At 40.5% G+C, this 12,500-nt stretch overlaps 1 protein-coding gene across 1 annotated transcript in view; it reads left to right on the forward strand.

Moving 5' to 3' along the window:
- LOC137999271 (uncharacterized) overlaps positions 1-11,711 on the forward strand; it is a 333,030-nt gene extending 321,319 nt beyond the window's left edge. The window contains exon 4 of the mRNA XM_068845108.1: positions 11,426-11,711. Coding sequence (XP_068701209.1) covers positions 11,426-11,647 — 222 coding nt within the window. The 3' untranslated portion in view covers positions 11,648-11,711. The remainder of the gene's footprint in view (positions 1-11,425) is intronic.
- The last annotated feature ends 789 nt before the right edge of the window (positions 11,712-12,500 follow it).

Here is a 12,500-nt window from a genome sequence, read left to right on the forward strand (position 1 = left end):
AATACTTTTAAGATACTGGAATTTAGAAGCTCCAAAGAGCCAATTAAAGTCTTAGGAATCTTTCTTTCGTATTTTCAGGATAAGAACATTGAAAAAAAATTTCTCTACAGAATCAGAAAAATGAAAATCAAACTAAATTGATGGCTTTCTAGGGATGTTACTCTCTACGGCAGGTCTTTATTGGCTAAGACATTAGGGATCAGTCACAGTCTTCGCTTCATCTATGCTTTCCGTTCCAAACGAAGTTATTAGGGAGTTTAAGAAACGACGACGGACACGACTACGACTACGACAACGCCACAAAACAATAATATCATTGATTAAAAGAGCATAAACAATCGTGCAGCACGGACTTTAGCAAGTATGTTTGCCGTCCTCTGCATAACAACGACGTGAAATCACCAAATTTGAGGTTTTGACGACAACATAAGCATGCAACAGAGAATCTTTCATTCTCTGTTTTCACTCTGAAACCGCTCGTACCAATTTATTTTGAGAATACTTCGCCCATATTGTAGGACGTTGGACGTGAATGAGACCAGCTGAATAATCCCGAAAGGCTTATGATAGAGCCAAGTTATATTTTGAGGTGACGTTTTCGTCGACCGTCGTCGTCGTAGATCTTAGTCCCTATTAAAAGCTTGCAAACACAATTCTTTTCTTTCCTATGAAGAAACAAAAAGGACAAAATAAAGAGAGCAGTTATGTACCGGTATTTCGCCGAAGGGGGGCTCAATTCATCGACTTTACTACAATGGTGAAATCCTTACCGTTAGCATGAATAAGTATAGCCTGCGAACGCAGACGTATTTCCGGCGGTCGTTTCTCTCCCCCGAAAAATATAGGAGAGGAACGACCGCCGGAAATACGTCTGTGTTCGCAGGCTAGGATAAGTAGGTTACTAGATGAAACCGACGACGCGTTACTCAAATGCAACTAATATATAGATTTAGCCAAGCCTGAAAGTAGTCTCCTTCGCAGCCGCTCGGGCCGGAGTCACGCAACGCTCCCCGTCCCCACGCGTGGGGAACTTTATTCCACTTTATCTCTGAAAACGAGGTCATTCACATTTTGATTTACTTCATTGAAACATGCCAGCTTGGCTTGGAACAAGATCCTCTCCAACACTACCTTACCTTTAGGTGCTTTAAACAAACCTCTGTAAACTGAAAACACAAGCTTGTGAAACTTGCCCCTAATTTTACGAGAACTCATTGCGATTACGTGTATATAATAGAAGGGCAAAATTTTCTTGTCACTGTCGAGGCACATCGAAAACCAATTGGGCAAACGGATTAAAAAAGCACTTGTTCGCTCTCATTTTAATGCAAAACAAACAAATCAACTTTATCTTTGTGTCCAAAATAGTACAGATAATTGTTATTTAATTCCAGTTGACAATAAAAATTTTAGTTTCATTCCTGAACCAAGGAAAAACCACTTTTTAAAAATACGCATCCACTTTAAATGACGCATCCGTAAAAATAACAAACGGTTTAATGCCCAAGGAAAGAATTTGTTGCTGAGTAACTTCATCCACCAAGTATGAGCTATTACTATTACTGGTATTCTGTTTTGTCGTTGTCGTTCTCTTTCGCTCTCTTTTCATTTCTGTTTTATTCATAGGTCCTGCAGGTATCATGTAATTAACCTTATCAGAGCTTCGTTTAACAATGACTGCAAAATTCTCGCGCGCTCATTGGCTAAGTTTTATCGTCAATAAGCTGACAGACACATGAATTTATATTTTATGCGATAATGACGCGATATTGCTCTCGTCAGATTGAAGTTTCTCGCATTTTTGTCTTCTTCTCGTGTTTTGACTTAATTTTGACCCCTCTTCCTTTTTGTTATGGTAAAAAACAAAATTGATATTAGTTTTTCATGCGTCTTTCCTGTTATTGTCAACATTGTCAAAATAGTCTTCGCAAGAAAATCTGACATCAATTTGTTAAAAATTGCAATGCAGAGAAAAAAGCAGCTCTAAGCAAACTAAAAATAAACACTCAGCTTTAAGTTTATATCCCTCGGATGCTTGACTTGAATAACTGCGTAGCCGCCAGTGTGGACCACAGCTATCATGATATGTCAAACTGGATTGAAACCAGCGAAAATTGCAGAAAGAAAACATTTTCCAAACCTTTTTCCACCTGAACACAAAAAGCGTTGACTGTGTAAAAACTATAGTTGACGTAGTATGGCTGTGTAGCCGCGTCGAGCCACAGAAAGCGCGCGAAAAATGAAGCCTCGCTTTTGTTTAAGTGAGTTAACCTGGGTTGAACCTGCAATCCAATCGAAAACTAGTACCTGGTCAGCGGTCAACTTAACAAAAAAAGCTTACCTCGGTGAGCTCCAAGCTTGAGCCCGCGATATGGTCACGTGATACTGGTCAGCGGATAAAAGGTGTGCATTGATCAAAACAAGGAAGTCCAACATCAAAGATGTAAAAGATGTATGCTGTAAACTAGCATGATACTGGTCACTTTGGCATACATGGAGTGGTGGACGTACGGACGGTCGATGACGTCATGGCTATAAAGCCAAAATTTCTCGCATCGATGGGTTACCATATTTTCTTAACTATGGCGCGGAGTTCCGCTATGATACTGAAACCATGATCAAATGTCTACCCAATTTTTATCGAGAACTTTTGCAATATTTCCAAGAGTTAAAATACAGGACTAATATATTATTCCCCTACAGTTCGGGCTCTGTCGGATCTTCAAGGACAAAAAAGCTCGACCGTAAGAATAAAAAGGGAAGGGCTAAATGGGCATCCCTGTCGTACCCCTCTTGATATTTCAAAATAGTTGGTCATATGACCACCATTCGTGGCAGAACTTTGTAAACCATTGTAAAGAACAGAAAACCATTTTCTGAAGTTACTACCTAAGTTAAACATTTTCATGGTTTTTGATATAAAATTCCATTATACGATAATTTATTCCCGATATGCTTCGTCAAAGGAGTCTGAAGGCTATTTCTGTCAATATGATTCTTTGTCTTAATTCTGCTAACCTTCCCTGCTTCGCATCATTCATATGTTTCTGTGATCCTTCCGCTATGTTCTCGTTTTCCTATTGCCAGCGCCAGACCTCGGATATTCATGTGGCTTGTGGGTTTTCATTGCTTAAATACTTTCTTAAAATACGATTTAATGCCACAAAAAGTAAAGTATGATGCTTTTATGTACAAATACCGCAAACGTTTGCGTGCGAAGACAATTATTTGATGTTTCCCATGAAAGGCGCGCAGATAGTCTACATATGCTGTCAATCAAAATGAACTTCTACTTCCCGTGAAAAAGTACTGAAATATTTGATCTTTTTACATACTTTTTTTTCGATCGACAGGTGTGACCTTAATCTTTACTTAAAATCCAAAAAAAATTTTCGGAAAATTTTCTCCCTTGAATTAAAGTGTTTCTTTATCCTACTCTACTTATCTTTCCCTTGATAAACGCATATATCAGCTCTAGTTAAATCAAATTCTTCCATTGTTTGGCTGTAATTTCAAGAACTTCAAGTCTCGTACCCCAATAGGCCATTTGCATTCATTCTACTTTTTGTGCTTTTATCGTTTTCCATTTTCCCACACCAGCTATAGTTTTAACAACACCCTCTCCAACTCATTCATTTGTACGACAGGTCATACTGTACACTGACTTACAACTGGTCTGAACCTTTAGAATGAAAGAAGAGGTTTCAGCTGATACAACACCCGTAACATCAATCATAATTATAGCCTTGGACAAAATTGTTGAGACACTTTGCAATACCTAACTTGCCCTTCCACAATGTTGTTTTGCCAAATGGGCTCAGAAACCCGCGTGCAAACAACATTGTGTATTTTGTCATCGTTCCCCTGTTCCCCATTTCAAACTGGCTATGTTCTCTTGTTCCCCACAACCACTAGGAGGGACTCAAAGTTTCAGACTCTAGAATTTTGTATTTACAGTCGCTGTTGCTTGCTTTGATCAATGCATCCCACGTGAACGCCTAATTGGCGTCTTGTTAAAAGAAAAGTGAAGCGAAAACTTGCGTGAGTAAATTATAAGAGAAGAAAGAAGCTATCAGCGAAGGCAGTAGCCAAAACGCAGGGTCGAGTATGGCAAGCCGTTCGTAGCAAAATTTAATCTTAGATATATATGTTTGATCCTTTCAATAAAGGTTTCATTTAAAGCAATAAAAGCCATTCAATGCAATCCAATGCTTAAATTTTATATGCAATGCAATATCGCAAATATTGATTCAATCCAATCCTTAAATTTTATATGTAATGCAATACCACAAATATTGATTCAATCCAATCCTTAAATTTTATATGTAATGTAATACCACGAATATTGATTCAATGCAATCCTTAAATTTATATGCAATCCGAAAATATATGTTCAATCTTCCTGGGACGAGCGCGGCCATATAGAACCAGAGTAAACTGTGCAATGTATAGAACAAAAGATGGCAGCAGAGTGAGAAGAAAAATTTGACATAGAAGTTGAGTTTCCCAGATTTCTAGGAGAACTTGTGGATAGAACCGAGACAATATATTATTTGAGACATTTGACACAGAAGCTGCAGAAACGCAGGCCGAAGTTCTTGATCAAACAATTAGCCTGCTTAGGTCGATGAAAGAGTGTTGCAACCCTAGACACAAGGGACAAGGAAAATCTCGATTCCATCGATGGGGCCTTAGTAGATGTGCTTAATGTGCTTCGTCGCCGGACTATCACTCCGTCTACTATGGCTGCGGATTCAGGTACGATAGATAGGGATAAAGGAAAAAATCCCTGAAGACCTTCTCTCAAAATTCCCGTTGAGATGCCAGAAGAACTGCGAGGACTGGGAATTCACTTGAAGAATTCACTGGGAATTCACTCTGAGTTTCGAGATGGGCAGTTAACAGATGAGTAGCAGAGTATGGTTTATAGGATATGAGGGGCTTTGAACGACGTACCTGATGAACGACTCGACCGGATCATTCAAGATTACATAAACAATCATGGAAGTGCGTCTAAATGAAACATAATAGCCGGCGTCGAAGAGTCAGACAAAGGTTGGAGAAGCTAGATCCCGAAAATGATGCCTTGAGATGAGCTGCGATAGACGGAGTGATAGTCCGGCGACGAAGCACATCTACTAAGGCCCCAGCGATGGAATCGAGATTTTCCTTGTCCCTCGTGTCTAGTGTTGCAACACTCTTTCATCGACCAAAGCAGGCTAATTGTTTGATCAAGAACCTCGGCCTGCGTTTCTGCAGCTTCTGTGTCAAATGTCTCAAATAATATATTGTCTCGGTTCTATCCACAAGTTTTCCTAGAAATGTGGGAAACTCCACGTCTATGTCAAATTTTTCTTCTCACTCTTAAAAAGCTTAGCTTTTACTAATTTGTAACGATTTCAACTGAAGCGTATGAAATCAGTAATTGCGCAAACACTGAAAATCACGGTGTAAATTAAAGAAGTTGCAATTGATCCGCTCGAGTTATTCATTTGCCGTTTGTGTGAATAGCGAAAATCACTGAAATCGGGATACAAGTAAAACAAGAGGTTTTTTCACAGGTTTTTTATCACAAGCCTGGGCAAGCCAAAATAGTGATAGATAATGAACAAAACGCATCCCGGCTTCATTACAAGCAATTCACGAAAAATAAACCAAGCATTGGTTACATGAACTGTAAACAATACATGCATGACACTAGTATCTTCATCAAATTGTTCGAAGACAAGTAGAGTAATCGTCGAAGAACCTTTCAAATTGAAATAAAACCATTTCATGCCAAAGAGGCTGACAAACAGCCCCAGATGTATTTAAGAACACAAATCTCGTAACGACGAGTGCACAATAACACAAGGCCTTAACCACACGTCTGGACAAGCTAAGGCTTATGAGCACGCAGTGTTTGATCCAAGAGGCGAAATATCCCACAAGAATTTCTTAAAAATGGTTCTGAATTATAATTAAGTAAGAAATGGAAAACATTCGAGACCAGAGTAGCTCAAACGAATTTATTTGCAGAACGGTTCAGTTATTATTATTAAGTCAGTAAACGTACACCAACAAATACTTAAACATTTTACTGAATTAACAGAAAACGCTTATCACAATGTGATATTTGCGAAAAATAGTTCTCTTTAAACAAACGAACCACACAATACATAATCCTAGCAGTGATTACCTTAATCCAAAAAACGATCTATGTTAAAAGCATTCTTGATAGAAGTGAGCATTGCCTTCGCGTCCAGGTTTTACAATATTTCCCAGCTTGGCTGTTTTGGCTGTTAACAGTCCCGTTAGTACATTTCGAGTGGGATTGGTTACTGAGGCACTTTTGCTCCGAGCAACTCCGAGTTGCTGCGAGCAAATATGAGTACCGGTAAGTCCCTGTAGAGGAAGCAACTTGTAACGACAGAGTTGCTCCCAGCAACTCCGAACAAGTCCGAGCAGCTCCGAGTAAATATGAGTAGGTGCCTGCCACGAGGGGGGAGCAACTACCAACGACAGAGTTGCTCCGATGAACTCCCAGCAGCTCTGAGCAGCTCCGAGTAAATATGAATAGGTCCCTGTAGGGGGAGCAACTGGCAACGACCAACTCCGAACAACTCCAAGCAACTCCGAGCAACCTCCGAGTAGCTCCAAGCAAATATGAGTAGGTTCCTGTAGCGGAAACAACTAGCAACGACAGAGTTGCTCCGACCAACTCCGAGGAACTCTGAACAACTCCTAGCACCCGTTGAGTAGCGTCGAGCCTTGCAGGTCCTCTTGATCCCAGTGCGTCAGTGCCAGTGGAAGTAATGTTAATGTGATTAAGTGTACCAACTTTCGCAATACTTTCTCTTCCTTGCTTCATAAGAAAAGTCGTTATCTTCAGTCAATTCCGTGTCTTTAGGAAAATGTTCTGGGTCAAACAGACTGTTCAGCAGGTACTTCCGCTTACTTATAGCAGCTTCTACAGCCTCTGTATAATCCATGTCATCGTCGTCCTTAAAACTACGTATTGTTTGCATAACCTTCTTGTGCACTGGATCAGTTTTGAGGTCGTGGTACCACCTTACATATTGCAAATATAAGTGCCGTAGCTTTTCGCGGTAAACAGGAAGCAGATGGTTAGCAGCTTGAACCTGAGCATCATCCTTTGGCAAACCCTGACGTAAATTTTCTTGCACCTGTCCTTCCCAAGCTGAGTTTAGGTCACTGATAATTTCTTCTCGTAGTTTATCCCATGGATCAACTTTCTCATTTTCTGTGCCACTCTCTGTATCGCCATCATCAGTTTCTTCCCCACCATCGTCTTCGTCCTGGTCATCATCCTCATTGTCATCATCACCAACCTCGTCGTCCTCGGCTTCATCTCCATCTTCATTTAAGTTATCCTCTTGGTCATCGTCCTCGTAATATTTTTCAGCTCTTCGTCCTAAACGCCCTTCCTCATCTGAAAAGCTGTCCATTGTTTCTTCGTCATCAAATCGTTTTGGGCAACTCACTGTCTCGTGTCGATCTCTGTTGAACTTGCGCCTAAATGCTCTCTGACAGAATTGACAAGAATGCATCATTCAAAGTAAGGGCTGAAAATTAGTGTTTCTTGAGAAATTAGGAGAGGTGTGTTCTGAGCTTTTGTTGTGATATTACCAATATATAGCGACAAGAACAATGGATTGGCCCCGGAGCCAATGAGGTAGAGGTGACATCATAAACGGCCAATGAGAAGCCTCTGAAGTTAAATCAAGAGGGCTATTATTCCCGAACGTTTCTGGGTATGGTAAAACCGGTTTTGGAAATAACGAGATACAGCTCACGTACGACACCGGTTTTGCAACATCGACAGCCAATCAAACCAAAAAAATATACTATTTGGTGATTGGTTCCCAACGACTTCATAGGCCCATCATCCCTTGAGGGAAAGTAGACATTTTGTCATAAAATGTGCAAGTCTTGCTCCTTGATTTTCATGAGATAACATGTCTGAGGTTCTTCATCAATTTGCACCTACTCGAAAGCCCACTCGGCCTTCAAAACCTCCCACCAACAAGAAGAAACTATGCAAGGTTGATAAGAAAGAAGTTGAATCACTGTGTGAAGCCTTTGATGCTATGACACTTGAAGTTTTGCCTCCCGCGGTAGATACGAAAGAGGAGGAGAAAAATGAAATCCCAGGCACTGTGCAGGTCGCAGAGCAGACCTACCAAGAGGGGGAGTTGTGGCAGCTAAAGGAACTCGCCACCGTCGATTAGCTCATGGGGCAGATCGCCGGCGGAAGTTCATGCGAAATGCTCTTTTCAAGGTTGTTTGTGAATTGTTGGAGCATGGGATGTCAGACAACGGACTTAAATATGTGAAATGCCCTGAGTACCCGTGCCCCTTTATTGCGAATCACAAAGAAGTACTCAATTACTTACAAGCGGTAGACCAACAACGGTACGAACACCTTGTAATAAACATCGGCAAAGAGCACTCCAAATGGCTAAAGATACCGTGTTACTGCGATAACCCTTACTCTTTGAAACAGAGCAAAACTGTAAACAACCCTGGACGCATGTATTGGTTCGATGCTTCTTGGATGCTACTCGGAGGTTGCTCGGAGTTGCTTGGAGTTGTTCGGAGTCCCTCGGAGCAACTTTGTCGTTGCCAGTTGCTCCCCCTACAGGGACCTATTCATATTTACTCGGAGCTGCTCAGAGCTGCTGGGAGTTCATCGGAGCAACTCTGTCGTTGGTAGTTGCTCCCCCCTCGTGGCAGGCACCTACTCATATTTATTCGGAGCTGCTCGGACTTGTTTCCTGTTTACCGCAAAAAGCTACGGCACTTATATTTGCAATATGTAAGGTGGTACCACGACCTCAAAACTGATCCAGTGCACAAGAAGGTTATGCAAACAATACGTAGTTTTAAGGACGACGATGACATGGATTATACAGAGGCTGTAGAAGCTGCTATAAGTAAGCGGAAGTACCTGCTGAACAGTCTGTTTGACCTAGAACATTTTCCTAAAGACACGGAATTGACTGAAGATAACGACTTTTCTTATGAAGCAAGGAAGAGAAAGTATTGCGAAAGTTGGTACACTTAATCACATTAACATTACTTCCACTGGCACTGACGCACTGGGATCAAGAGGACCTGCAAGGCTCGACGCTACTCAACGGGTGCTAGGAGTTGTTCAGAGTTCCTCGGAGTTGGTCGGAGCAACTCTGTCGTTGCTAGTTGTTTCCGCTACAGGAACCTACTCATATTTGCTTGGAGCTACTCGGAGGTTGCTCGGAGTTGCTTGGAGTTGTTCGGAGTTGGTCGTTGCCAGTTGCTCCCCCTACAGGGACCTATTCATATTTACTCGGAGCTGCTCAGAGCTGCTGGGAGTTCATCGGAGCAACTCTGTCGTTGGTAGTTGCTCCCCCCTCGTGGCAGGCACCTACTCATATTTACTCGGAGCTGCTCGGACTTGTTCGGAGTTGCTGGGAGCAACTCTGTCGTTACAAGTTGCTTCCTCTACAGGGACTTACCGGTACTCATATTTGCTCGCAGCAACTCGGAGTTGCTCGGAGCAAAAGTGCCTCAGTAACCAATCCCACTCGAAATGTACTAACGGGACTGTTAACAGCCAAAACAGCCAAGCTGGGAAATATTGTAAAACCTGGACGCGAAGGCAATGCTCACTTCTATCAAGAATGCTTTTAACATAGATCGTTTTTTGGATTAAGGTAATCACTGCTAGGATTATGTATTGTGTGGTTCGTTTGTTTAAAGAGAACTATTTTTCGCAAATATCACATTGTGATAAGCGTTTTCTGTTAATTCAGTAAAATGTTTAAGTATTTGTTGGTGTACGTTTACTGACTTAATAATAATAACTGAACCGTTCTGCAAATAAATTCGTTTGAGCTACTCTGGTCTCGAATGTTTTCCATTTCTTACTTAATTATAATTCAGAACCATTTTTAAGAAATTCTTGTGGGATATTTCGCCTCTTGGATCAAACACTGCGTGCTCATAAGCCTTAGCTTGTCCAGACGTGTGGTTAAGGCCTTGTGTTATTGTGCACTCGTCGTTACGAGATTTGTGTTCTTAAATACATCTGGGGCTGTTTGTCAGCCTCTTTGGCATGAAATGGTTTTATTTCAATTTGAAAGGTTCTTCGACGATTACTCTACTTGTCTTCGAACAATTTGATGAAGATACTAGTGTCATGCATGTATTGTTTACAGTTCATGTAACCAATGCTTGGTTTATTTTTCGTGAATTGCTTGTAATGAAGCCGGGATGCGTTTTGTTCATTATCTATCACTATTTTGGCTTGCCCAGGCTTGTGATAAAAAACCTGCGAAAAAACCTCTTGTTTTACTTGTATCCCGATTTCAGTGATTTTCGCTATTCACACAAACGGCAAATGAATAACTCGAGCGGATCAATTGCAACTTCTTTAATTTACACCGTGATTTTCAGTGTTTGCGCAATTACTGATTTCATACGCTTCAGTTGAAATCGTTACAAATTAGTAAAAGCTAAGCTATACTCTATGAGAGTCGATTTCGCTATCCTCAAACACTTTCTCAAGTTTAGGAATAAATATAAGGCCCTTATATTAGGTATGAAATAAAGTTTTATGAATGGAGTCCCAGCAGTGGGACAGTAGCAGCACCGTTGGCGTGTTTAAGATCGAGTTTAAACCCGGGGGGGGTACTCGACATATCCCTGGGTGGGGACGTACGGCGCGGCCCCTCATACCCTGACCCTGTTTAAGACAAATATCGCTAATTTTCCTACCCATTTTAAGACAGAATTCCAATTTTTGATACCCTGTTTAAGACATTTAACCCAGTTTAAGACAAAAATTGATAAATCGTTATCCTGATTAAGACAAAAATGATAAATTCGATTCCCTGTTCAAGACAAAAATCCCGAAAAACATACCCTGGCTGGCCGCACGTCCCCATTAAGGCCTTATAAGGGAGTACCCCCCCCCCCCCCCCGGGAGTTTAAAGCATTCGCATAAAATTACTTTTGGTCTTGATTTGGTAAAATAGAAATTTAGGAGGTCATTATATTTTACGAAACTACGCTTGTTGTTCTCTAAATCTCTCAATTATAGCGGCAGAAGCATGATCTACGTTTGTCCGTAATTTTTAAACAGCGTTTTATACAATAGTAAATAAATAACTGGAGCCGTCACTGTGTAATAGAACGCCATCGTAGATGGTACAATTAAGGACACTTTTCCAGAAAGAGACAGTTCGTCATGTGCCGGAAGGCATTTCGTAAGCCGCATGCAGAAGCACAAGTGGCGTACACGGCATTTATGACCCGCATTGTGGCGGTAAGATTTAAAATTGGTTTCTTCATTCAGTTTCATTCAGTACACAAAGAAATCAGCGTCTTTTGTTATTCTTAATTGCTCTTTCAGTAACTTATTTGTCGGCGTTCTGTCTTTCAGCTTTGTCCCGACAATCATCCGAGCACTGAATACGATGAAAGATGTATAGCCTGTATATATTTTAATAAAGGGTTAAACCCTATTCAACAACACGAGTTTGCCTTTGCAATTCAGTGTATATTTGCATGCGGAAACGTGGATGAAAATGGGAACTGTGAAACTTCTGAAGAATGTGATCACTGTCAAAGATTACTTGAAAAGCTCATAGACCATTATTTCTAAATACAGCGACTGCTTTTCGATTAATCTTTGCTAATTCATTTTTCGTCCCTTTCGCTGAATTAAAAAGGCAAAGTTATGTGGTTGAATAGGGTTTATCTAGTTTGTAAATAGCATTTGTTCTTATTGTTTGTAAATACTTTAATTTTTAAGTTCTTGCTTATAAATACATAGATTCTTATTCTTTGTAAATACTTTAACTTTTCAGTGGTTGCTCGTAAATACAAAGGTTCTGTTTGTTTGTAAATACTTTAATTTTAGTTCGCATTGTTTGTAAATACGAAGATACAAATATAATGGTTTTACTGCTTGAAAGTGAACGTGTCATTGCTGTTCCATCTTGCATGTGAGAAATAGTCACTCTTCCACTCGCTAACAAATAGTTGATGAATCTTTACCCGTAGCCAATGTTCATTTTGTAGCGCTGACTTCATAATACAACGAAGTTGACGGGAAAATTTCTTCTCGTTCGTAAAATAAAATGTTGGAACCATTAGCTCTCCAATTGTCACTTCCATTCCATCTTCATCACTTGTTATCTCAACTTTGCGAGAGCCTCCTTTATTCATCTTATCCCAAAGTTCATTAAGTAAGGTTACGATTTTGTTGTCCAATTGCAGTCGTTGCAAACGGTTTGCTAATGCGTCCATCTCCAAAGCAAAAATCTGTTGTTCGATCATTCGGTTCATCTTTGAATTGAAATATTTTTTCCATTACCTTTATACACGTGTCCATTTCTGGGTGTGCGATAAGGATGAAAAGCAAACCGGTTTGACGGGATTTTTCTAGTCTACATTATTAAGGAGACCCTTTGGTTTTTCTAACCAACCCTTAAACTTGTTTCAACTCGTTTGGC

Source organism: Montipora foliosa, chromosome 4, assembly GCF_036669935.1.
Source record: "Montipora foliosa isolate CH-2021 chromosome 4, ASM3666993v2, whole genome shotgun sequence".
NCBI lineage: Eukaryota > Metazoa > Cnidaria > Anthozoa > Scleractinia > Acroporidae > Montipora > Montipora foliosa.